Source organism: Aedes albopictus, chromosome 2 (genome assembly GCF_035046485.1).
Source record: "Aedes albopictus strain Foshan chromosome 2, AalbF5, whole genome shotgun sequence".
Classification (NCBI taxonomy): Eukaryota; Metazoa; Arthropoda; class Insecta; order Diptera; family Culicidae; genus Aedes; species Aedes albopictus.
In genome coordinates, this window is record NC_085137.1 from 40,183,635 (window position 1) to 40,206,940 (window position 23,306).

At 38.6% G+C, this 23,306-nt stretch overlaps 1 protein-coding gene across 8 annotated transcripts in view; it reads left to right on the forward strand.

Moving 5' to 3' along the window:
• Positions 1–23,306, forward strand: part of LOC109621841 (P protein) — a 51,400-nt gene that overhangs the window by 15,166 nt on the left and 12,928 nt on the right. For 7 of the 8 annotated variants that reach the window (XM_062849505.1, XM_062849504.1, XM_062849506.1 and 4 more), the window contains exons 2-3: positions 10,127–10,615; positions 13,041–13,103. In XM_062849505.1, coding sequence (XP_062705489.1) covers positions 10,249–10,615; positions 13,041–13,103 — 430 coding nt within the window. In that variant the 5' untranslated portion in view covers positions 10,127–10,248. The remainder of the gene's footprint in view (positions 1–10,126; positions 10,616–13,040; positions 13,104–23,306) is intronic. The other variant, XM_062849511.1, reaches the window with a different exon arrangement.

Sequence of the window (23,306 nt, forward strand, 5' to 3'; positions counted from 1 at the left end):
GATCTACTGAAGGACCACGGGTTCGGCATCGTAGCGCTGCAGGAGGTGTGTTGGACAGGATCCATGGTGCGAACGTTTAGAGGTAATCATACCATCTACCAGAGCTGCGGCAACACACGCGAGCTGGGAACAGCTTTCATCGTGATGGGTGATATGCAGAGGCGCGTGATCGATTGGTGGCCGATCGACGAAAGAATGTGCAGGTTGAGGATCAAGAGCCGATTCTTCAACTTCAGCATAATAAACGTGCACAGCCCACACTCCGGAAGTACTGATGATGACAAGGACACATTTTACGCGCAGCTCGAACGCGAGTACGATCGCTGCCCAAGCCACGACGTCAAGATCATCATAGGAGATTTGAACGCTCAGGTAGGCCAGGAGGAGGAATTCAGATCGACGATTGGTAAGTTCAGCGCCCACCAGCAGACGAACGAAAACGGCCTACGACTCATTGATTTCGCCGCCTCCAAAAATATGGCCATACGTAGCACCTTTGCCAACACAGCCTCCTTTATTGTTACACCTGGAGATCACCACAGCAGACGGAATCTCAAATCGACCACGTTCTGATTGACGGACGGCACTTCTCCGACATTATCGACGTCAGGACCTATCGTGGCGCCAACATCGACTCCGACCACTATCTGGTGATGGTCAAACTGCGCCCATAACTCTCCGTCATCAACAATGTACGATACCGGCGACCGCCACGGTACAACCTAGAGCGGCTGAAGCAACCGGATGTCGCCTCAGCATACGCGCAGAATCTCGAGGCCGCGTTGCCAGACGAGGGCGAGCTCGATGAGGCACCTCTAGAGGACTGCTGGAGTACAGTGAAAGCAGCCATCAACGACGCAGCCGAGAGCACCATCGGGTACGTGGAACGGAATCGACGGAACGAATGGTTCGATGAAGAGTGCAGAACGGTTTTGGAGGAGAAGAATGCAGCGAGGGCGGTAATGCTGCAGCAAGGGACTCGACAGAACGTGGAACGTTATAAACAGAAGCGGAAACAGCAGACCCGCCTCTTTCGGGAGAAAAAGCGCCGCCTGGAAGAAGCGGAGTGTGAAGAAATGGAACTGCTGTGCCGTTCCCAAGAAACACGGAAGTTCTATCAGAAGCGCAACGGCTTCGTGCCGCGAGCCGAAATATGCAGGGATAAAGACGGAGGCCCCTTGACGGACGGACGTGAGGTGATCGAAAGGTGGAAGCAGCACTTCGATCAGCACCTGAACGACGTGGAGAACGTAGGCACGGGAGCCCACGGCAACGGAGGAAACGACGACGCCAGTGCAGCGGAGGACGGAAATGAACCAACTCTCACGCTGAGGGAGTTAAGGATGCCATTCCCCAGCTCAAAACCAACAAAGCAGCTGGTAAGGATGGTATTGCAGCTGAACTCATCAAGATGGGCCCAGAAAAGTTGGCCACCTGTCTGCATCGGCTGATAGTCAGGATCTGGGAAACCGAACAGCTACCGGAGGAGTGGAAGGAAGGGGTAATCTGCTCCATTCACAAGAAAGGCGACCATTTGGAATGTGAGAACTTCAGGGCGATCACTATTTTGAATGCTGCCTACAAAGTGCTATCCCAGATCATCTTCCGTCGTCTGTCACCTAAAACAAATGAGTTCGTGGGAAGTTATCAAGCCGGCTTCATCGACGGCCGGTCGACAACGGACCAGATCTTTACCGTACGGCAAATCCTCCAGAAATGCCGTGAATACCAGGTCCCAACGCATCACCTGTTCATCGACTTCAAAGCGACATACGACAGTATCGACCGCGCAGAGCTATGGAGAGTCATGGACGAAAACGGCTTTCCTGGGAAGCTGACTAGACTGATTTAGGAGGTGAGGGGCGAGGTTTTGCAGAACGTGACGACCCATACAAACAGTGGTGAAGTCCCATACAAAAAGCGTGACAGAGGGGAAGGGAGGTTGAAAAAGCCGAATTTTGGGTGACATAATTTGTGTATCACCCCTACACTAAATCGATTTCGCTCTAATGCTGATCGTAGCTCCTGGGAGTCCAAAACAATCGATACAGGAGGTAAAACTTGTCATTTTTCGAATTTTATGTTTTCATATAAGTGTGGGCCACCCTAATACGCCCTTTTCAAATGTTAGTCTAGATAAATGTTAGATTATGCAAAATTGCTTCTTAAACAAATTGTTAAACATCCATATAGTTTCATTGGTTGATTAGAGGCTACTGAATCTATATATGGCCATGTTGGCACGAAACACGATGAAAAATATTCACTCAATATAGACATGAAAAAAGTTTTTGTTAGAAAAACTTTTTTTCCTTAAATATGCCACAGCAACATTGTTCGGAGAAAATGTAGGTAATTGAAATACCTTTCTCCAGAAAAAAAAATCATCGATTTAAAAACATAGGGTTTTTTGTAATATCAATTTAAATTTTTAAAACCTTTATTTTTCAGTGTAGGAATCAATTTTGTATTTTTTGGATATTTTTTTGGAAAAAACTTCATGGAATTTCACGATAGTCCGCGATACAACACTTTTTTGTAGGTCTTGTCATTTTTGAGTTACATCGACATGAAAAAAATCTGTGAAAAAAATTAGGTCCTTTTCAAATGTTACTCTTGAAAAATTTCGAAAAACAAAATATGCAAAGTTGCTTAGAAAGACCTATTGTTTATGCCCACAAAGTTTCGTTCGATTCTGAGAGGGTGCTGCCAGCCCCATAGAAGGGTTGGCGCGAAATTCGTCATCAATGTGTGATCACTACTTTACACACTTAAAAAAAAAACAAAAAATAATCTAGGCATAACCCTGTTATAGTGGGTAAACTAGATAACTGAGAAAAAATATATGAAATCTCGGGTTGGAGAGATAGGTTAATATAAGAGAGTTAAACCGTAGCTTAGACTAGGTAACTTTAAACGAATATTCTGCGTCACTTACTTCGTCACGCTTCCGCTACATCATACAATGACGCAAATTGTCACAAATATTCAATCAAAAGCAACCCCTTCTACCCGCCATAATTGAACTTGCCATGAGCAACGCTTTTTGGCAAGCTTCAACTCAAACAGATTCATTAGTCTCAACCAAGCGCACTCTTCCAAAGCCGGTGAAAACTTTTCATTCCGCTCTATAATCTTCATCTATTTCCAATTACATGACGACGCCTACCTAGTGCCTACCTACCGGTGCGGTAGGTTACCTGTTGGACCGAAGCGTTGTCGTCGACGTCGCTCAAAGGTTCAAGTGGTAAACGGGGTGGCATGGCAGGTACTATTTTTGTGCCCCCATCGGTCGGGCGGTGGTGCGATGATGAAGTCGATTTTCCTGGCGGAAGAAATGAATAGAAGGACTCGGAAAATGTTCGTCACGCAACTGGGAACCACTTGAGGGTGGTTCGAAGGAACGTTAAATAAAGTTATCAAGTATGCCAGAAACTTGTTTAGCTCATTTCTATTGGACAATATTCATCAAATGAAATTGATTCAAACGATATCCATGAAAATGTTTCAGGAAATTTCAAGAACTTGTAGAAAACAAAAGCTATACAGATGTCACACTTTATTTGCTTTCCATTGACCATCCTTCTCAAGTTCAAATATGAAATAGTAAACGAACACTTTGAACTCACATAGTTTACAGGGGATAGACAAAATTATAGGGACAGGCAAAATTTTCACTTTTCAAAAAACGTTCAACTATCTGTAACTTTTCAAAAAGTGCATTAAAGTTTTTGACATGGAAAAAAAATATAACGATTAGATTATTTTTCTAATAAAAAACCATATTATCCATTCATTTAATTTCCCTCTAATTGACTTTCCTGTTTTCCAGAGTTCATTATATAAGTCATGAATGATCAAAATTTCATTGCAATCGGTTCATTGAATCCGGAGATATAACAGCTCAAAGTTAGCTATCGGATAATTTTACCTTTTTCAAGAATCTTTATAACTTCGTGGAGAATGGCCCAAATTTGTACCACTGATACACAACTAGTTGTTGAACTTACAGTAAAAATTTGAGAATATTTGGTGCACTTTTCGAAAAGTTACAGCTAGGTGAACATTTTTTGAAAAGTGAAAGTTTTGCCTGTCCCGATCATTTTGTCTATTTTCTGTATGTACCTGTTTGACGTCTGCTCACTACTGCCACCTGCCATTGATCAACCAAATCATTTCGGCGATCACGTTTTCATAACGATGGATTTTAGTGCAATTTGTTCTAAGTATTACGTCTGTATGACTTTTAAAGAATTTTTTAAAGACCCTCAATCAAATTAATCAATTAATAACATATATCTTCAAAAAATAAGCTACTCTTCTATGTAACTATTAAAACCCTGTTAAATTCATCCCAATTAATTCTAGTTTTTCTTGCATGGCTTTTCAGAAATAAATCTAGAGCGAGTAATGGCGCTTAAGCCTAGGCTGTTCAGCCTGGACATAAGGGTTAAATTCCTTTGCCCCATCCCAGGATGAAGAGCATCGACGGAATGACATTAACTTTCTTAGCAAAGTCACTCCCAACGTATTTACTCCACATTTATGTATACTACTTACTATGCTGAGCGGTTGGTACGAGATTTCCCGTTCTTTAGCTTAATTGTGGCATTAAAATCCACAGAAAAACGCTACACAGTAGCCCTGGCCACTTCAATTATTGAATTACATCTTCGATGTGCTGCAAGCATTGATAATGACAAGAAAAATGATAGAATTAGTCGATTCTATCATTTTCTAGGATTCTTTCAATGAAAGGCTGTGACAATTCAATAAAACAATGAGTATAGAGTATGGTGGGGCAAAATTACGGCCATAGTTGAAAATTCCTTTTTTTTTTTTTTTTTCAAAAAATCGAAGCAGACAACAAAAAAAATGAATACCGTGTGGTGATTCTATCATCCATGAGCTTAAATTTTGCTGAAGCGTTTTTACGAGAAACCATGTGCATTTAAAATATTTTCTGATGCAGATGTGTCAAATAATAACTTTCGGACAGAAGTTGGTGAAATATTACCATGGAAAATTAAAAAAAAAAAATCGAAAAGATGGTGTAATTTTTCATGTAATATCTTACAAATCGCAAAAAAATAGCAACCTGAAAATTTCAGCAAATACACATCAAACCTAGGCAAACATACTGTTAAAAATTTGGAGAGATATATTTTGGTGTTTTTGAGATATTAGACCAATTGTAATAATATCAGTAAAGGTTGTGCCAGCGTCCAACTTTAGACCGTGACGCTATAGAAAATTGCTTTCTTCGAGAAAGTTGTTTGGTTAAAAAAAAACATCTCTTTCACAGACGTCGAAATTCTATGGCCTACTGTTTTCAGATTATTGACAGATGTAGTTAAATCTAAACACATACTCCACAAAAAAAAATACAGCTTGTCTTATAATCTGTTTTCGGGTTATTATAAGAATTGCATATTTTAAGGCGTTTATCTGTTTATGAAGATTTCTGCACCATTTTTCAAAAAAAAAGAAATCTAATACGTAAAAACACGTTTCTCCTAGAGATTCAAGACCAATTTAGATTTGGATATGATTGATCTACCGAGAAAAACGGCTATGGCGACCATATGTTTCCTCAGAGGTTGTTAAGGGTCAATAGGGTGATTTTAAATTGGAATATCTCAATCATCGCCGACAACTTTATAGGAAATATTTTTAAATAAGTCTTTAAAAGAACTCCTGGTGCAGTCTTCTTAGAAATTCCAAAACTAATTCTGCTGAGCAGTTATTGGAATTCTTGGCAGGATCTTTGAAAAATTTCTTGAGAATTCTTCGGTAAAATTCTCAAAATAAATTTCAGAGAAATCTTAAGATGAACTTCGGGAGAAATGATCACAGGAAATTCTGAAAAAATCCTTGATGGGATTCTATGCAGCGTTCTGGAGGAATTTCTAGAGGAGCCTTTGAAAATCCGCGAAAGATTCCGTGGAAGAACTCCTAAAGAAGTTTCTGGAAGATTTTTCGGAGTTATTTATGGAAAAGTTTATGACGAAATCTGTCGGCAAATTTGTGGAAGATTTATAGGACAAATTCCTGAAAAATTCCTCAGGAAGTCCCTTAATAAACATAGAGGGAATTTCCGACGGAATCATTAGAGAAATCGATGGAGGAATTTTGGGTAAAATATTGCAGAAATTTCTGGTGATAGTCCTGTAGGAATCGTCAGAGGATGAGTAGGAGAAAATCTAGCAAAATTTTTGGAGGAATCCTTGTAGAATCCAGGAGAAATTTTCGACATATTTCTTGAATCCAAGAAAAAATCGGAACAATTAAAATGAAGTTTTTCAGAAAAATTATAATAATCTGTGAAATATTTTCAATATTCCAAAACTGTTCTGCAAAACTGTTGAGCATTCTGAAAAATCTTAAGTTTCGGTACGAGCTTCTCGATATTATTTGAAATTTTAGAAATTACTAAAGTTCAACTATCTTGCATTGTAGTGAAACAACTTCAAATCTCTTAGAATGAATTAAAAACTGAATATAGTATTTATCGATCATTTGACAATATTTCTTACGACAGAGTTATGAAACCCATGTTATTGGCGGGTTTGTGTGACAAAGTGAATAGTTTTATTTAATAAGTATTATAACTGACTTAGTTACGAGTTTGATATCATAACAAATTTTGCTCTCCGATTAATATCAGTAACATATTAATTCCAAAATTTGTTATTAAAATATATTCCGAATTCACTGTTATTAAGTTGTTATTGAAATTAACAAAATAAGTTATTAAAATGGTTTTCCAGCAATATTTTTTTGTTATGATATTTGTTATTTTGCCGCTTATGACAGACAAGTTTATAACATAATATGCTATGTTAATAATTTAAAAATAATCGATTCTACTATTCAGTTATTTTGCCCAAATAACACAGCTGCTTATACTGTTGTTATTTCATTCTACTCGGGTAGGCAGCTTCAGTTTGTGATTTTCTATTTAAGGCGAGAATGGCGCCTGCTACGTCACATTGCTGGTCAATGTGGGAAAGGGGGAGGGAAATGTTGATTGGAATCGCCCACGGCAGACCCTTGAGCAAGGATGGGAACACTCACCTGGAAAAAGTTACACTCACTTGCAGTTTTCTCAACTCTGAAGCGTGCAAACAAGAAACGATGTATGGACGACTTTTACCTTGTGATTTCGTCTAAAACTTTGCCGAATAGAGTAGGGGTCGCACACGTATACCGAAGTCGTGACGTAGCTGCGAAGCAGAGATGCCAGATATACAGATTTTTCTGTATTATACAGATTTTTGACCTTCTATACAGACAAGATACAGAGTACAGAAAAATACAGATTTTTGAAATGTGATACAGATTTCTCCAGAAATCATAAAATTTGAAGTTATTTTCAATAAATTCAATGAAAACTTTATAAATTGTTGCTTAAACTTGGAAGAATTTATGAAAGTTTGTGCATTTTCACACATGTTTAAAAAAAAATACCAGTTAAAATTAAACACCGTCAAAAAGTAGAACATATTCATTAGTTTCTATTGAAATTTAGGACTCTCGGTGTCTGCTATACCCTCAAATACGACGATACAGAAAATCTGTATTGATACAGATTTTTGATTAAAACAATCTGGCATCTCTGCTGCGAAGGCAACTCTCCACGAGGTGAATGTAAATTACACTCACCTCGTGGAGAGTCGCTTTCACAACTCTCTCACGACCTTGGGATTCGTGTGCGACCCCTACTCTATTCGGCAAAGTTTTAGACAAAATCACACGGTAAAAGTCGCTCACACATCGCTTCTTGATTACACTCTTCTGAGCTGAGAAAATAGCAAGTGAATGCAACTCGTTGCAAGTGACTGTTCCCATCCCTGCCGTTGAGTCCTCTGCGTTTGCACAGGTTCATGTTTTGGTGTCGCAGTGTTTTTGAGACTTAAGTGAGGCAGAGGGTTCACGTTAGGGCTCTTTATAGCTATAGCTGTAAAGTGGGGTTATTTACCATGACCGTGCTGAAAGTGACGGGTTCGACTCCCAATCAATCCAAAAACTTTTCGTAAAGGAAATTTCCTTCACTTCCCGAGCAGGAGAAAATAACTGAAGAATACCAAACTCAGATATGAATAAACGGAATACCTGCAACCTTAATGAAGTATTAAGAAGCCCTGCATAAGAGGTAAAATACCTAAAATAATAACTGGTGTGTATTCTGTGCATAACGCGTGAATAATGACATCAGGTATGACAATACCTAAATAAAGCCTGTATCCGCAATAATCGGGACACAGAAACACAGCTGTAACTCTGCAATAGATACATTAAAATTGCTCATATTTGACCTAATAACATCTTCAGATGTGTTCATTTCACCTACAAAATTACATGTGAATCGGTGCAGTACTTTTTGTTTTAGTAATGAGAGAGTAGAATAAGCGCCATTGAATTTTGTACAGCCCCTAGTTTTGCTTGTCAGCGCTGTAACTTTTGAATTTGGTAAATAAAATGGCTGAAATTTTGAACACAAACCTCTCAATCTACATTTGTTGCATAGGCAGAATTTCAGAAAAATCGATGAACTATCAACAATTTTATAGTCGAAACATGTATTGGGACTGAACGAGATTTTAGCCCCTCGAACAGCAATTAGTCAGCACCCTTTATTGTATCGATTTTACTATTGAAAGTACTATATCAATAATCATAAAATGTTGCAGGCATAATACACACATAATCAACTACCTCTGTGAACATTTTATGAAAATTGGCAGAGAAATTCAAAAGTTATGATTATGCAAACGTCGCACATGAACAGCACGAACAAATTTCACTAACACTCACCCCTATCAATACCAGTAGCCTTCAAACCAATCGATCAAAGTTGATGAAATTTTGCAAGAAAATGTCTCTATATGTATCACAATTGCTAACGAAATTTCATAATTATCATCACAGAACTTTGAACTGTAGCGTAAAAGAACCATCTATTATGCGAATGAAAATTGATCATGATTGTACAAAATGCTTAAAACCACGTCTGTTTGTTTTTCACCCACAGTTAAAAGTAATGCATCGATTTTTATGAAATTTGGCACAAATAATAAACTTACACCAAAGAGTTCTCAGTCAAATATATGGCCAATTTTACCGATTCATTACAGAGCTACAGCCGTGCTTCGGTGTCCCGATTATTGCGGATACAGGCTTTAATAATCGGTGATTATTCCATACAAAAGCAATTTTTCCATAATTGAATAATACCTCAAGCAATCCTCAACACCAAACCAATAACTCGTTGAGGTATTTTATCAATGTCTACAAAATACCAAAATAAGTTATTTTCAATACCTGGATAACCGACCAATACCTTGTCCTGCTATGATACCTGACTTTGGTATGCTGCAGTTATGTGTCAGTTATTCGTTCCTACTCGGGTTCCTTGGACATGGAGTAACTTCGTGTCTACTAAATCCGTTTCTGGTTCTGGCAATGGCTATGAACATATGAATTCCGTGACATGGATTGATAGAACTAGATAGAAATATGCGAAGTAGGAGGATGGGAACGGACCAGGGATTGAATTCAGGACCTGCATACGAATCAGAAACGTTGGCCACTAGATTACAGCTATTGAAAAAAAAAAAAAAAAATACGACGCAAAAAGTGATGAGACAGTTGTCAATCACAACATGACTACGCAATCAAATGATGTGAATATCATCTGCTATTTTGGAATGATTGGCATTTTCAAAAGTGCCCATTACATGTAATCCTTTGGGATAAAATTCCTTTCAGACATCCATCATTTGTCCAAATTCTTTTTGCACAAAGAACCACCCTAATCAAAGCATCGCATCATCAGCCCCACGTTCGCCGCCATCAGATTCCTTGCAAATCGTGGCCATCGACGACGTCGTCGTCTGGTCGCTCGTTCGGCTTCATTCAGTCAGCCAGCCAGTCACTAGAAGCAACAGTCCTACGCCTTTCTTCGCCCCAACAACGTTCTCGTTCGTTTTATTTGCAAAGAAAATACCGCCCGTAACGGATGTACACACCGAAAGCCCGTCGGCTTTTCCTCCACGGAAAGGAAACGGCTGCGGCTGTGCTTTTGTGTATTTAATTGAAAGGCTAAATAATATTTATTCGACAGAGGACGTCCGCGATCGAAATGGTGTGCATCGTGCAGACTTTTAAATCTTGAAGTGTTTTTGAAGTGAAACTTTAACTTTGTTAGTGAGAGTTGAAGGCCCACGCGAGGCCTTCCACAAAACAATGGACTACCTAGACAAGTTGAACCTATTCCGGCGACGCCGGAATCCACCGTCGGACACGACCGAAACGTCCACCACCGGTGGTGGATCGGTGTCGTCCCCGACCATCGTCCTATCCCCCGCCAGTCCTTCGGCGGGTGAAATTTCCACGACCAGTTCGTCGGGTGAACCAAGTGGTGGCGCGGGGGGAGCCCCCGAAAAGAAGCGCAAGAAGAAAACTAAACGAAAGCGAACCGTTTCCGTTGTTCCGATCAGTGAGGTGACCGAGGCATCGCTGGAACTATGGCGAACCCTTCCGACCAAGATCCGGCAGGACCCGAGCATGGTGTCGTTCCAGCAGGTCGAACTCGAACACGCCCGGCTGCATGGTGAGTACGATTCATTTTTTTTTACTTATTTCTGTTTGAATGGTTACATAGGGGGCATCAAGGGGGCCATCTATACTGTCGTAATTCGGCAAAGTGAAGTAAGCGACATTCTAAGCTTCGACGTATTTTGAGGTATGCCTGCTATACACTGAAGTTTTTTTTACGCGGTTTTTTTTACGCGGTTTTTTTTACGCGGTCCGTCCTAAAAAAAAACCGCGTTATTTCAAGACCCGTCGTAAAAAAAAAAAACCGCGTTATTTCAAAAACCGTCGTAAAAAAAATCCGTGTTTTTTCAAAAACACGCGTGAAATACTCAGCACCACATCTAACGTGACTTGACTTTTTTTACGACGTTTTTTGAAATAACGCGGTTTTTTTTACGACGGGTCTTGAAATAACGCGGTTTTTTTTACGCTGTTTTTTTTACGCGAGACCATTACCGTCGTAAAAAAAAACTTCAGTGTACAGGGATGTAAGTTCTAGTCGTAATCTAGCATCTATGAAAGAAAACTTAGAAAATAATCAAGAGCTAGATGTATAATAACCAAAAATATACCAATATTGTTAATGTCGCTTACGTCACTTTGCGGAATTACGACAGTATAGCAAATTCATTTCATTCATGGTGGTACGAGTTGATTGGAATTCCAGTCGATTACCGGAGAAGACACTCGATATCAGATGATATCTTCCGTTTCAAGACCAGACTGCTGTAGTAATAAACTGTGTAACTTGATATCCTTGACGAGTGCGGGATGTTCGGTTCGGAAACGTTTAACCAACGCAGCAGCGATGACGACGATGTTGACGAACAGTGACATAACTGACTTTGGTTCGATTCGGTTTGTTGGTTGCACCGAGAATGCAAATTGTGCGTAGCTCAATATGAAGGAAGAAGTGGGTCATCGTTGCCATTGGGCGATGCTTATTTATGTGATGTGCATTATGGCGATGCACATTGCAATGCTTGTATTATAGACTGTTTCAGAAATTATAAATACACTAACGATTAGCTGTCATTTCAATTTGAGCACAATATCTAAAAAAGTTTCTTCTAGCTCTTATAGTATACTTGCTAACGAAGCAAATAATACCCATTTTGTTGATGTTTCTGGTAAAAGTTAAAAAATGGGGCTCTGTAAACTAGATGATTAAATTTTGAAGTTGCACATTTTTTGTGGTCAAAAAATGTAACATAGTAGAAAAGAAAAAATATCTCACAGATAAATTATTTAATTTCCAAACACAATAAAAAGTGCTGTATCGATAATAAAAGATATTTCTCGATTGGTAAGAGTAATTTTTACTGGAATATTTGATCAAGAACCACCATTACGGGCCTTCTGAATACATTTTTTTTTGTTTCAAATTACTCAACAATACCAGTAGCAACAAACGTTAAGCAAACGAATGTCTTAATGACTGCTTACTGCATTCATTTTTATGGTATGACAAGCTTTGCCATCTGAAAGATCGAATGAGCTAAAAAAATAAGTTTGTTTAGATTAAATGCGTTCAGGAAAGCTAAGAAACTATGTGGTAGTTCTTATGTTCCGTAGAAAAGCTTAAAAAATAAGAAACTTGATCTCCGGAAAATTTTGTGAAAATGCCTTTATCGATTTTTCCCAAATTTTGATCACGGCATTCATTAGAGAACTTGTTGAGAAAGCGAATGTGATAAAAATTTAGATAATTTTTGGTATTTTGTGATAAATAGTTTTGAAATCATTAAAAAACACCTTTGTGCAAATGCAAATTTGAAAAATTAAGTTATTTGTTAGAGAACTCGACTGTTCTTTAAAATATCAAGATAATTGAATAGAAATATAAAAATATGGAGTACAATATGCTGAAAGAAAATGGTAAAAATCATTAGAACAGTTCATTTAATTTAAAAAAAAAAACAAAGTGTATTTATAATTTCTGAAAGAGTCTATACTGTTCTCCAGTTTTTATTCGAGAGAAAGATGTGTAGATTAAAGTTGTTTTGTTGCTACGTTCATAATATGGTTCAGAATATAAAGTTTTTATTAAATCACCTAAATTAAAATTGATCAGATAAAACTGAAGATTCTTGGACTTGTTTTATGTTAAATTCTAAAATTTCCATGTAACAACTTTACTGAAGAATACTGTAGCTATTTTCGATTATGAAAAGAGAATCGACATTTAAAAACAGAAGTCTTATATACGCAATAACTTCTTACAAGAAACTTTATTTTAAATGATTTTTTTATTATTTAAAACAATAAGCATCGTCGTAAATATATTGAATTGTGGCTGTTTAAAAAACTGCGTAATAATTATTTCAAAAAACAATTTTACAGAACACATAAAATAAAAAAACTAGTATCAAAACTTCGTTTATGTACAATTTTGTGCATTGAGTAAACTTATAAATGCGATGCCAATATTTCATTTGTAGCCAGCATACACAGTTATTCGCGAGGTCCTAGCCCAGTCGAGGCTAACTTCAGTAGTATTGCAGGTTTGTAGTATTGAATGATCTATTTCTTAAAAAAAAATCTATTATGTGCCCTAGAGTATACGTTACAAAACGCTTTCCCATTTTTTTTCAAGCCAATTCTGCGTTTAAATATTATGTCCGTATATGTATCCTACAATGTTAGAACTATTTTGCATAGCTTCTTTTTTTTCCTAAATGTGTTCCGTAGTTTATTTTTATTTAATTAGGGAATGATATCCTATCTTATTATTTTGGGTTCTGTGATACTCAATAATACCTATCATACTTTTAAAACAAGTTCAGAAAGCGATCTTGGTTAAAGGAGATGAAACATTTCAAAATAATAAGTAAAATTTTTCTCCTGGATGATCTCATTTGTTTATGAATGTTGATATTTTTTTGGTAATCTGATGTTCTTTACGGCTATTGATGTTTCAAACCGGCTGAGGTAGTGTTCTCGGCCTTGGCAGTCTTCAAACGTTTGCAAAAACGATTATTGAGTTTTAGCCTGACGATATTGCTTTTTTTATGTCTTTATCATCGAGACTTTCAGCCCAAGGCTGGTTTGTCTCCATCGGTATTAATTGTTTATTCAGCAATTTTCAAATTAATTTTTAACGAATAGATTTCGTTTTACACAGCTACAATAACAGTGAGTTAGGTTTTTGGAACCTAATTTTTAGAAACGTCATCTGGATTTTGATTAGCCATAGCGAACGCCATCACTCCATGACTCCGTATTAGGATGGCCCATATTTTTATAAAAAAAAAAAAAAATCAAAAAATGCCTTACCTACTGAATCAGTTTTTTTACTCCCAGAAACTGAGCGAAATTTATTAAGTCTTAGGGGGCTTCAACGAGTTTGAAGTTTGTATGGGAAAACTTGACTAAATGTATGCAGAAATCTTAAGTTTTCGATTTTTGCCGCTAGGTGGCGCTGTAAGCATTCAATTAATATAGCTTTTGGTAAAGGGCCCATATAGCCGAGGCGGTAAACGCACGGGTATTCAGCATGACCATGCTGAGGGTGACGGGTTCGATTCCCGGTCAGTCCAGGATCTTTTCGTAAAGGAAATTTCCTTGACTTCCTTGGGCATAGAGTATCTTCGTGCCTGCCACACGATATACACATGCAAAATGGTCATTGGCAGAGGAAGCTCTCAGTTAATAACTATGGAAGTGCTCATAGAACACTAAGCTGAGAAGCAGGCTTTGTCCCAGTGAGGACGTTACGCCAAGAAGAGGAGAGGAGTAGCTTTTGGTATTATTGGAAACAAACCTGTATTTAAATTTTCCATCACGGTCTTTGATGATTCTTTAAAAGTGGCCGCCACATGGCCGGGTGATGTGATGACTGCTTCGACAGCACGTGGTATTTGTCCCGCGATTGAATTTCGACCATCGGGCCTTGGCAAATTAGTCGCCATATTTATGTTTTTCATGCAACGCACAATACCCTAGATAAAGTGAGGCGAAACATTATTGTTGTTTTTCCAGTACATGTAAAGGAATAATATCAACATTGAAATCTCAATGCTGCGCCTGTCAGCAGCGGGAGCTTTCAGGAGCTCTAAAGGGTTTCAACGGTTTTTTTTCTGGAGGTATCTCAGGGGTTTCTCAGGGGTACTTCAAAGGGATTACAAGGAATTCAGGAGCGTTTGAATAGACTGAAGCACCACATAGCCACTCGGGAACTCTCTGAGACCTCCTAAAATTCCCCTGAGCTGAAATAGGGATTGTTCAACCCCCTCCCTTCTTCGTATAGGGTTTTCGCATACTTTATACATTGGTTGTCAATTAAACATATCCCCCCCACCCTCTTAGCGTGGTGTACAGTGGCGCGAGGAGTGGGTATGACAGGTAGGGCATGTCCTACCCACAAAACATGCTGGGTAGGACAGTCCATGTATTGTCCTACCCATGATTTTTCAAGGAAAACCAAAAAGAATTTCAATATATACACAATGAAATATTCTCCTTTACAATCGTTAACTTGGAGAAAACTTTTGTATCAAACAATCTTCTGAAGTATAAAAATTTGGCTACGGAATACCGTAGTGAACTCCTCAGTGAAGCACATGAAGATATAGCATTCTCGCAGGAATAGGTATTATATAAGAATTAAGAAGTTTCTTTTGGCTTCCTTGAACAAATCCTTCCACGATTCACATTTTTTTTTTCAAATGATATATCCTGCCTGGATTTCTTTAGTGGAACTTCAAAAACTTGGAAAACTAGAATTTAGAAACCAAGAAGTAGACACAAAATTTGGCTTGGATTCAATAAAAAGTACTGTAAAAAGTTTAACCAAAAAGTTATTATGAAAAATTTTCGGAGATTCTGTGAATGAGGTTTTTTTTAAATAATTGAGCTTTTGTGAACGATTTCTCCAATAGTTACTCCAGATCAGTGAATCAAAATTCAGCCATCGCGCAACAATAATGACAATGTCACAACCTGTATTTGTTGCGACAATTCACCCAATGCGACATAAGATTGTCTCAACTTGAAAATAATAGGATAAACATCGTATTCCACGAGTTTGGGGATTTTTAAGCCTTGTATTGCGATTATCGAACGGTAACTTCGAGTCGGTAAACACTGCAACTCTGCTGAAAATCTATCATTAAACAGTTTCGACTTTGAGTTAGTAATAATTGATTATTCACGAGTTGAAAAGTACGCAACAAATTCAGCTTCCGTTTTGTCTGCAACAAAATTTTTCGAGATCATGACATTATCTGTTACCAGTAGGGATAAAGAGTAATCGTCGCGCCTTCTTTGTTGCTTGTTTTGTGCCTCTTTTGTCTCACAATTCTCTTCACTGCTCTAGAATCTCTAAATCTAAAATCTCAAAAAAATTGCTCCAGGTAGATCCCACAAAGACTTTTCTTAGCACAACAAAATAAGCTGCTACAAGGACGCAAAGATTTTTCTAGGAGATGCTTTATCAATTGGTCGGCATTAAGTCAGACCGGACCATCTGTTTTTCACGTAATTGGACGTGGCCGCGCCTCTGGTGGTGTACATACTTTATGTATGATCCCTACCCCCTGGGACCCCTTAAAATGCTCCTGGGACCTCCAGGTACCTCAACAGATCTCCTAGAACGCCAATGAGAGCCCCTGAAAACTTGTGAGACCCCTTGAAATACCCTTGAGGCCTTGAAACCCCGTGGAATCCCCCTCAGTCCTCCGGAGACGCCCCTGAAAGCACCAGGTACCAAGTACTGATACGCCGCTGTAAGCCGGGTCCCTCAGACTCCCTGAAAATCCGTGAATCGCTTCTGAGACCTCCAGATACCATTTGAAACGTCCCTGGAATCCTCTAAAACCCAGTGGAGCCCCCTCACACCCCTCACGCATTTCTGAAATGCCCCGGAGACCCCCTGCTGAAGCGCTCCTGAGACTCATGGATCGCCACAGAGACTCCCTGATAACCCTTGAAGCACCCCTGAGGCCCTCTGGAACCCTCTTAGACCCTTGTAGCCCTTTAAGATGCCCCGAAGACCCCTAATAATCCCCAGAGACTGACGCGTGTGAGACCCCATGATGGCTCCTGAAACCCAAGGAATCTCACTCCTCCTGAAACGCCCCTGAGATCTCCTGGTATCCTCTGAAAGCCCATGGGCCCCTTTTTAAACGGCCCTTTGATCACCTGCTATCCCTGAAACCCCTGAAACGTACTTGAGACCATATGGATTTCCTCTGAGATTCTCGGCAACCCCTGAAACTCGTAACGAACCCTTGAAACACCCCGGAGACCTTCTGAAATTCCCTTGCGTGATTTGGAATGCTCCTGAGGCTCCCTGGAGCCCCCTAAAACTCAGCAAAACCCTCTGAGACGACCCTCAGTCCCCCTAAAACGGCCCTGCGACATTCTGGTATTCTCTAAAAGCCTCTGGGATCCCATTGAAATAGCCCCAAGATATCCTGGTACGCCCTTAGTTGCATATACCTTTCATAGAAATAGCGGTTTATCCATCTGTTGTGCAGCAGCAATGTTTGCAACACTACCAAAGGCAAAATTTTCAGAAGAAGTGGAAAATTTTCTTGAAAATTATATTAAAGTTTTTTTCGAGCTTTAAAGTTTTTGAAATCGGACGAACATAAGCGGAGATGAGAGTTGGTATGTTTCAAAATGATGTTGTGGGAATGACCCAAAACATTTTTTTCTTTTTGGTAGGTAACAGTGTCCTAATACAGTCATACCTCGATATAACGTAACTACATTTTTATTTTTGTTGCGTTATATCGAAGTTACATAATATCGAAGCAAAACATTTTTTTTCCCAAAATCTAGTTTTAAATGTATCCCCGTGCGGAGTGTCATTGGGCCAAAGTGGGGTGACATTGGTCCACTATTCCGTACGTTTAGAATACGACGGGAATTCATATTGTGTGCTAAACTACTAGAATACATAATTTCGAGATACTTTGCATCCCCCGTCGGATTCTCTGACTTATACTGAATCCGTTGGATCGATGGACCAATGTCACCCTCTAGGCCCAATGTCACCCGAATGACGGTGTATTTTGGAATGAAAATTGTCGTCAAGATCATTTTATTCACCCAACAGTGGTTCTCAGCCTTTCTTACGTATTTTTTTGGAATCATAGTATTTTATATAGGGTGACTTTGGGCATTATCAGCAGGTTTGTTTTCTTCGTCAGGAGGCGTTTTTGTCTAACACTTGGTCGTATAATTCAGCTTGGTTGTAAAGGATTTGAGCCCACCTCAGAGCTCAGCAGGTTTGAAAAACCTCTAATGACGAATAGAACAAAACTTCCGAAAATACATCATTTCTCCTATTTAATAAAAAGTAAGAACAAATATGTAAGTCAAATTCATTAAACCAATAACGTATTATCGGACTGGGTTTGATCACCGCGGTAATTTATATGCATAGTTAGATTGGCTATTTTCGGTGAAGCGTTGATAATCGCATTATTTGCGTGACGCGTTTAGGTCTACTTTTCTTCGACCACCTTCAAACGCATTGAGCTGATTACAATATCGTATAAGCCAAGATTGTTTCCTTGTTCATATCTGGTCAAACGATATCTGTTGATGTGATTACAAGAAATCTCCCCAGGAGCTGGGTTATTCATCATTTCATTTACTGTTGTGGAAACTGCAGATTTTTTCATCAGATGATGTCTCTAGGAATTCCTATCCTGGGATTACTCCAGAATATATTTGGTAATTTACCCAGGGGTTCCTGATAGAGATCCTCATGAATTCCTCATGATTCCTTCAAGAATTCGAGGATAAATCACAAGAGGTAGGATTTATCCTCGAATTCTTTAGGAGTTCCTCCAGATTTTTTTTCAAGGGTCCTTCAATGATTCCTTTATAAATTTCTACTGATGCAATTGTTCCAAAAATTCTTGATGTGACTCCTACTGGAATTCCAGCTGTGATTTCTTTATGATTCTCCAAGGAATTCCAGAGATTTTTTCAAGGATTCAGTCTGTCATTCCTCTAAAAAAATCTACTGGAATTCTTCCAGTCATCCCTACTAGGATCCCTCCAAAACGGCTCCAAAATTCAACTATTTCTGCTCAATGAGTATTTGCCAAGATTCACTTTTCCCAACTGGAATTTGTTCAGCACATTTTGATGGAATTTCTACACAATGTCATTCTCAGACTTTTTTAGAAAAAAACCTTTTATAGTTTCTACAAATAATTCCTTAGAAATGTCTTTTCGAGATTTTCGGTATTCCACCAATAATTCATCCCAAATTCTTACTAGGATTTGCCTTTACTAGTAGGCTAACTGGAGACTCCAAATTCCTTATGTGTTTATTCCATGAAACCCTATAGGAAATTCATAAGGAATACTATTGCATTCCCGGTGGAAATGCCTCCTAGGATATCTCACGGAATTTCTCCAGGGATTCGTCAAGATATTACATCATGAATTTATCCAGGAATATTTCCAGGGAATGCTTTAGTTGTTCTTTTGAGAATTTCCTCGGGGATTCATCCAGTAAATTCTCAAAAAGTTCCTCCAGGGATTTATCAAAGACTTTCACTAACGATTAAATGCAGGTTTGTTTTAAGTAAGCGGACTTTTCTAAATAGGCGTTATCATGCCCAGTATCACATGAGATAGAAATCGCTTCCACTGCTGTCTACTGTCATGTTGTTTGGGGTTGGAAGGCTGCGTTCCAATAGTGATGAAAGAAAAAGTTTAGTAGTAAAGCGCTAAATAACACTTCTTATACAACTTTGCGTTGCGTTGCGTTGCGTGATTGATAGATTGCATACTGAAAGTTGTCATGTTAAAACTTTAATACTCCCATTCTAATTGCTTATGGAATGCTATTTGGGAAAGAACAGCTATCCAATCAGAGGTTGAAGTAAAAAAATCATTAAAACTTCCATTGCCGGCCATGCCTATCTTCTCCGTTACGAGGATAGGAAAAATGTGATGATATGACACCTACTTTACAAGAGGTCAGCGACTCACCGACACTCCCATAGGTGTCAAGGAGTTGGATATTTGGAATGGGTTGATTTGGGAATCACTATAAGCGAGTTATACAACAAGATTCAGATTGTGTATGTGTATTAGAGTAGATCAAGTGGATAAGTTAGTGTGAGTGTAAGTGTAAGTGTAGTGAGTTTAAACAGCTACGTTGGGAGTGGCATAGCTAAGAGATTTTGTCACTCCATGGGCCTTCTTACTTCAGGGATGGGGCACAGGCATTTTCACTGTGTCCTGGCTAATAAGCCTTGGCTTAAGCGTCATTGATCGCTCTCTGAAACGAAAAGAAACACGATTTTTCCTACGAGGATGGGAAGGAATAAAGAGGAAAAGATGGTATCTATTTAACGAGAGGCCAGCGACTCATCGACGCCCCCGTGAATAGCAAGGAGTTGGAATTTTTGCAAGGATTCACTATAGGTATGGAATGCGACAGGATTATTATTGTTATTATTATGATCCTAATCAATGCAGTCAAGTGCCTCAAAAGGTCTTCTTATCATAGGTTCCACTATTAGAATATAAACATATTTCTAAACATCACTGCTATGGAGAGATCTCACCCAGTTCGCTGGATCCGCTGGCAGCTGGTGAACTATTTTCCTTCTTCAGTGACTTCGGTAGCATTGTTTTAGTTTCGAAACTCTTCGGTTGAACCAACAACGCGTCGTAGATCCGCCGAATGCTGCTGGAACCTACTGAGGATGCTGCTCTATTGGAGAAGCAATCACCCAACACCGAGAAGTGTTTGCTGGTCCGGGGATGACGAGATCCACTATAATAGTCGCACGTAGGTCTGCACAGTTCACTTCACTATTAAACATGTGTTAAATAATATAGCTTTACATCAAACCACAAGCGAAAATAAAAAGTTATCAGCTGAATTCAAAGACAACAAAAACCGTGACTGAAAATTTGAAACGTCCGTCCGCGCGCACAGCTTACTGCGATCTCTCGATAATTATTCTTTGTTATAATTTTGATCTGATTATAAAAAAGAGGTTATTATCATAACACTAGTTTACAGCATTTTTGAACTCGGTAAGCTGATGATCGTTTTTGGTGTAGAATCATGCCCTGAGTTCGAAAACGCGAAGGAAAAAAATTACAGTAGAGCGGAATTTTTTTCGACTTTTCATACAAGGTTGATGATTTGAAATCGATTTTTGTTCTATTTTTAAGCAAAGTCGCTCACTTCGCACATCTATTTCTCCGTAATCAATGCTCCGATTGAGCTGAATTTTTTCCTGCAACATTTCTTCATATATTTTTAGAAATTTTGCTAAAATTTAAGGTCCCCAAATCTCGCCAATATCTTGAGTTTTATCAATCTGACGTAAAACATTCAGATGATCGAATGGTATCATATTCAGCTTTTAATTTATGGAAAAAGATTTAAAATTGGTTGATCAAAACGCAAGATATTTGAATTTTATTAAATTCCATATTTTAAAAAGTTGTAAAACTCGATATTGAGCTAAAACTTAAAAACTGATGATGATTAACCTGGGCTTGTTAGGGGAATATCTAGTCAATAACAGTTTCTTAAAAACTGTTCTACTTTAAATTTTTTTAAGCTCGGTTTCGAAATCAGCGCTAAATTATGCTTCCAAAATTTTGGTCGTTGACAGAAGTTCACGACTTTCGTTTTATTTTGTAAACTAGTGTAATTAGACCAGTGTACTTTTTGTTACAATTTTTGCTATTTCAACATCATCCTGCATCTAGTTTATAACATCATAACATAATATGATATAAGCTTGAAATAATTTTCTAGTCGGGATACTATATAAAAATTGAATGATACTACATGCCATTGGTTACATATGCACAATCCAATCAGCAATGAAATAATCCATTAGTGGTCGTAGGCGCCATTCCGATCCATTTCCATTTCCAAACACCATCCCTCCAGCCTCGTAGGAACACATCCATCAGCCATAATCATCATCATGAGTGCCACAATTCAAGTGATGCAATTCTGTCGTGTCGTAGTCGTCCATCCGGATGTTTCCGTCGGTCGTCGTCGTGGTGCACTTTCCCTCTCACTTAAGGCACAATTTGCTTCCAAGTACCTAGTACCTATCTACTGTCCCACCTACTAGCTACTAGAATACGTTTCTCGTGCGCTCGCTTTGGATCTGGACTAAGTAGGACAACACGCGAGTGCGAAAGAAATTGAGGACAATATTTTGCATCAGGAAGGAAGTCGTTGACTTCTGCACAAGTTAACAATACTAGACAGAGGAGCACGCTCATCTTGCTAATTTGTTGTTTATGTCTGTTTTTGTTCATGGATTAAAAACTCGTAACATGTTGCTCAACATATGTATCTCACTGGACCCTCAATCAGTTAATCAATTATGTTTCTTTTGTGATTCAATTTCGGTTCATCACCAATCAAATCTTGGGGGCTTTGTGGAACGCAATCGGGGTGAATGCTTCACAGTAGATGGGTAGGCGGGAGAAGCGCGTGTTTGAGAAAGGGCCAGCTGTCGTCGTTTGTATCTTGTCCTCAATCATCAATCTATCTGCCTACAAAGATAACGTTGCCTCGACGTCATTGTATTCTATTTGAACGTTTGACATGATCATCGATTGAGGACCCAAAGCTATGGATAACATACAGCAATCTCTCGATTCAGGATGCTAATTAGGGATGCGAGATCCGTTCCATATTTACGATCCATTGTAAAGCCTGTATCCGCAATAATCGGGACACAGAAATATGACAGTAACTCTGTACTGAGTCAATAAAAATTGGCCAAAAGTTGACTGAGAACTCTTTGATGTATGTTTATTATTTGTGCAAAATTTCATAAAAATAGATGCATTACTTTTAATTGTAGGTGAGAAACAAACAGATGTGGTTTTTGAGATTTTGTACAATTATCACCAATTTTCATTCGTATCCTAGATGGTTCTTTTCCGCTACAATTCAAAGTTCTGTGAGGATAATTATGAACCTTCGTGAGCAGTTATGATACTTATAGAGACACTTACCTGCAAAATTTCATCAACTTTTATCAATCGGATTGAAAGTTAATGGTGTTTATAGGGGATGGTGTTAGTGAAAATGTTTCATGTTTTTTATGTGCGATGCTTGCCTATTCATAACTTTTGAATGTCTATGTCAATTTTCGTGAAATTTTCTCAGAATGTAGTTGATTATGTGTGTAATAATCCTGCAAAATTTGATGATTATTGGTGTAGAACTTTCAACAATACAATCGAAACAATAAGAGGTGCTCACTAATTGTTGTCTGAAGGGCTAAAATTACGGTCAGCCCCAATATATGTTTCGACTATAAAATTTTTGATAGTGCATAGATTTTTTTGAAATTTTGCCTGTGCAAGTAGAGTAGATTGAAAGATTTGTGTTAAAAATTTCAGCCATTCCCTTTATCAAATTCAAAAGTTACACCGCTGACGAGCTAAACCAGGGGCTGTACAAAATTCAATTGTACAGCCCCTACTGTTTCATTGCTACAAAAAAAGTACTTCACCGATTCACATGAAATTTTGCAGGTGAAATGAACCCATCTTAAGATATTACCAGGCAAAATATAAACAATTTTAATATATCTATTGCAGAGTTACAGCCATATTTCTGTGTCCCGATTATTGCGGATACAGGCTTCATAAACATATGGGGACGCATGGCCATTAGTAGGTATCAAGGATACCCATCTGTTCTAATCACCACCATCGATTTCTTGTATTTCTTT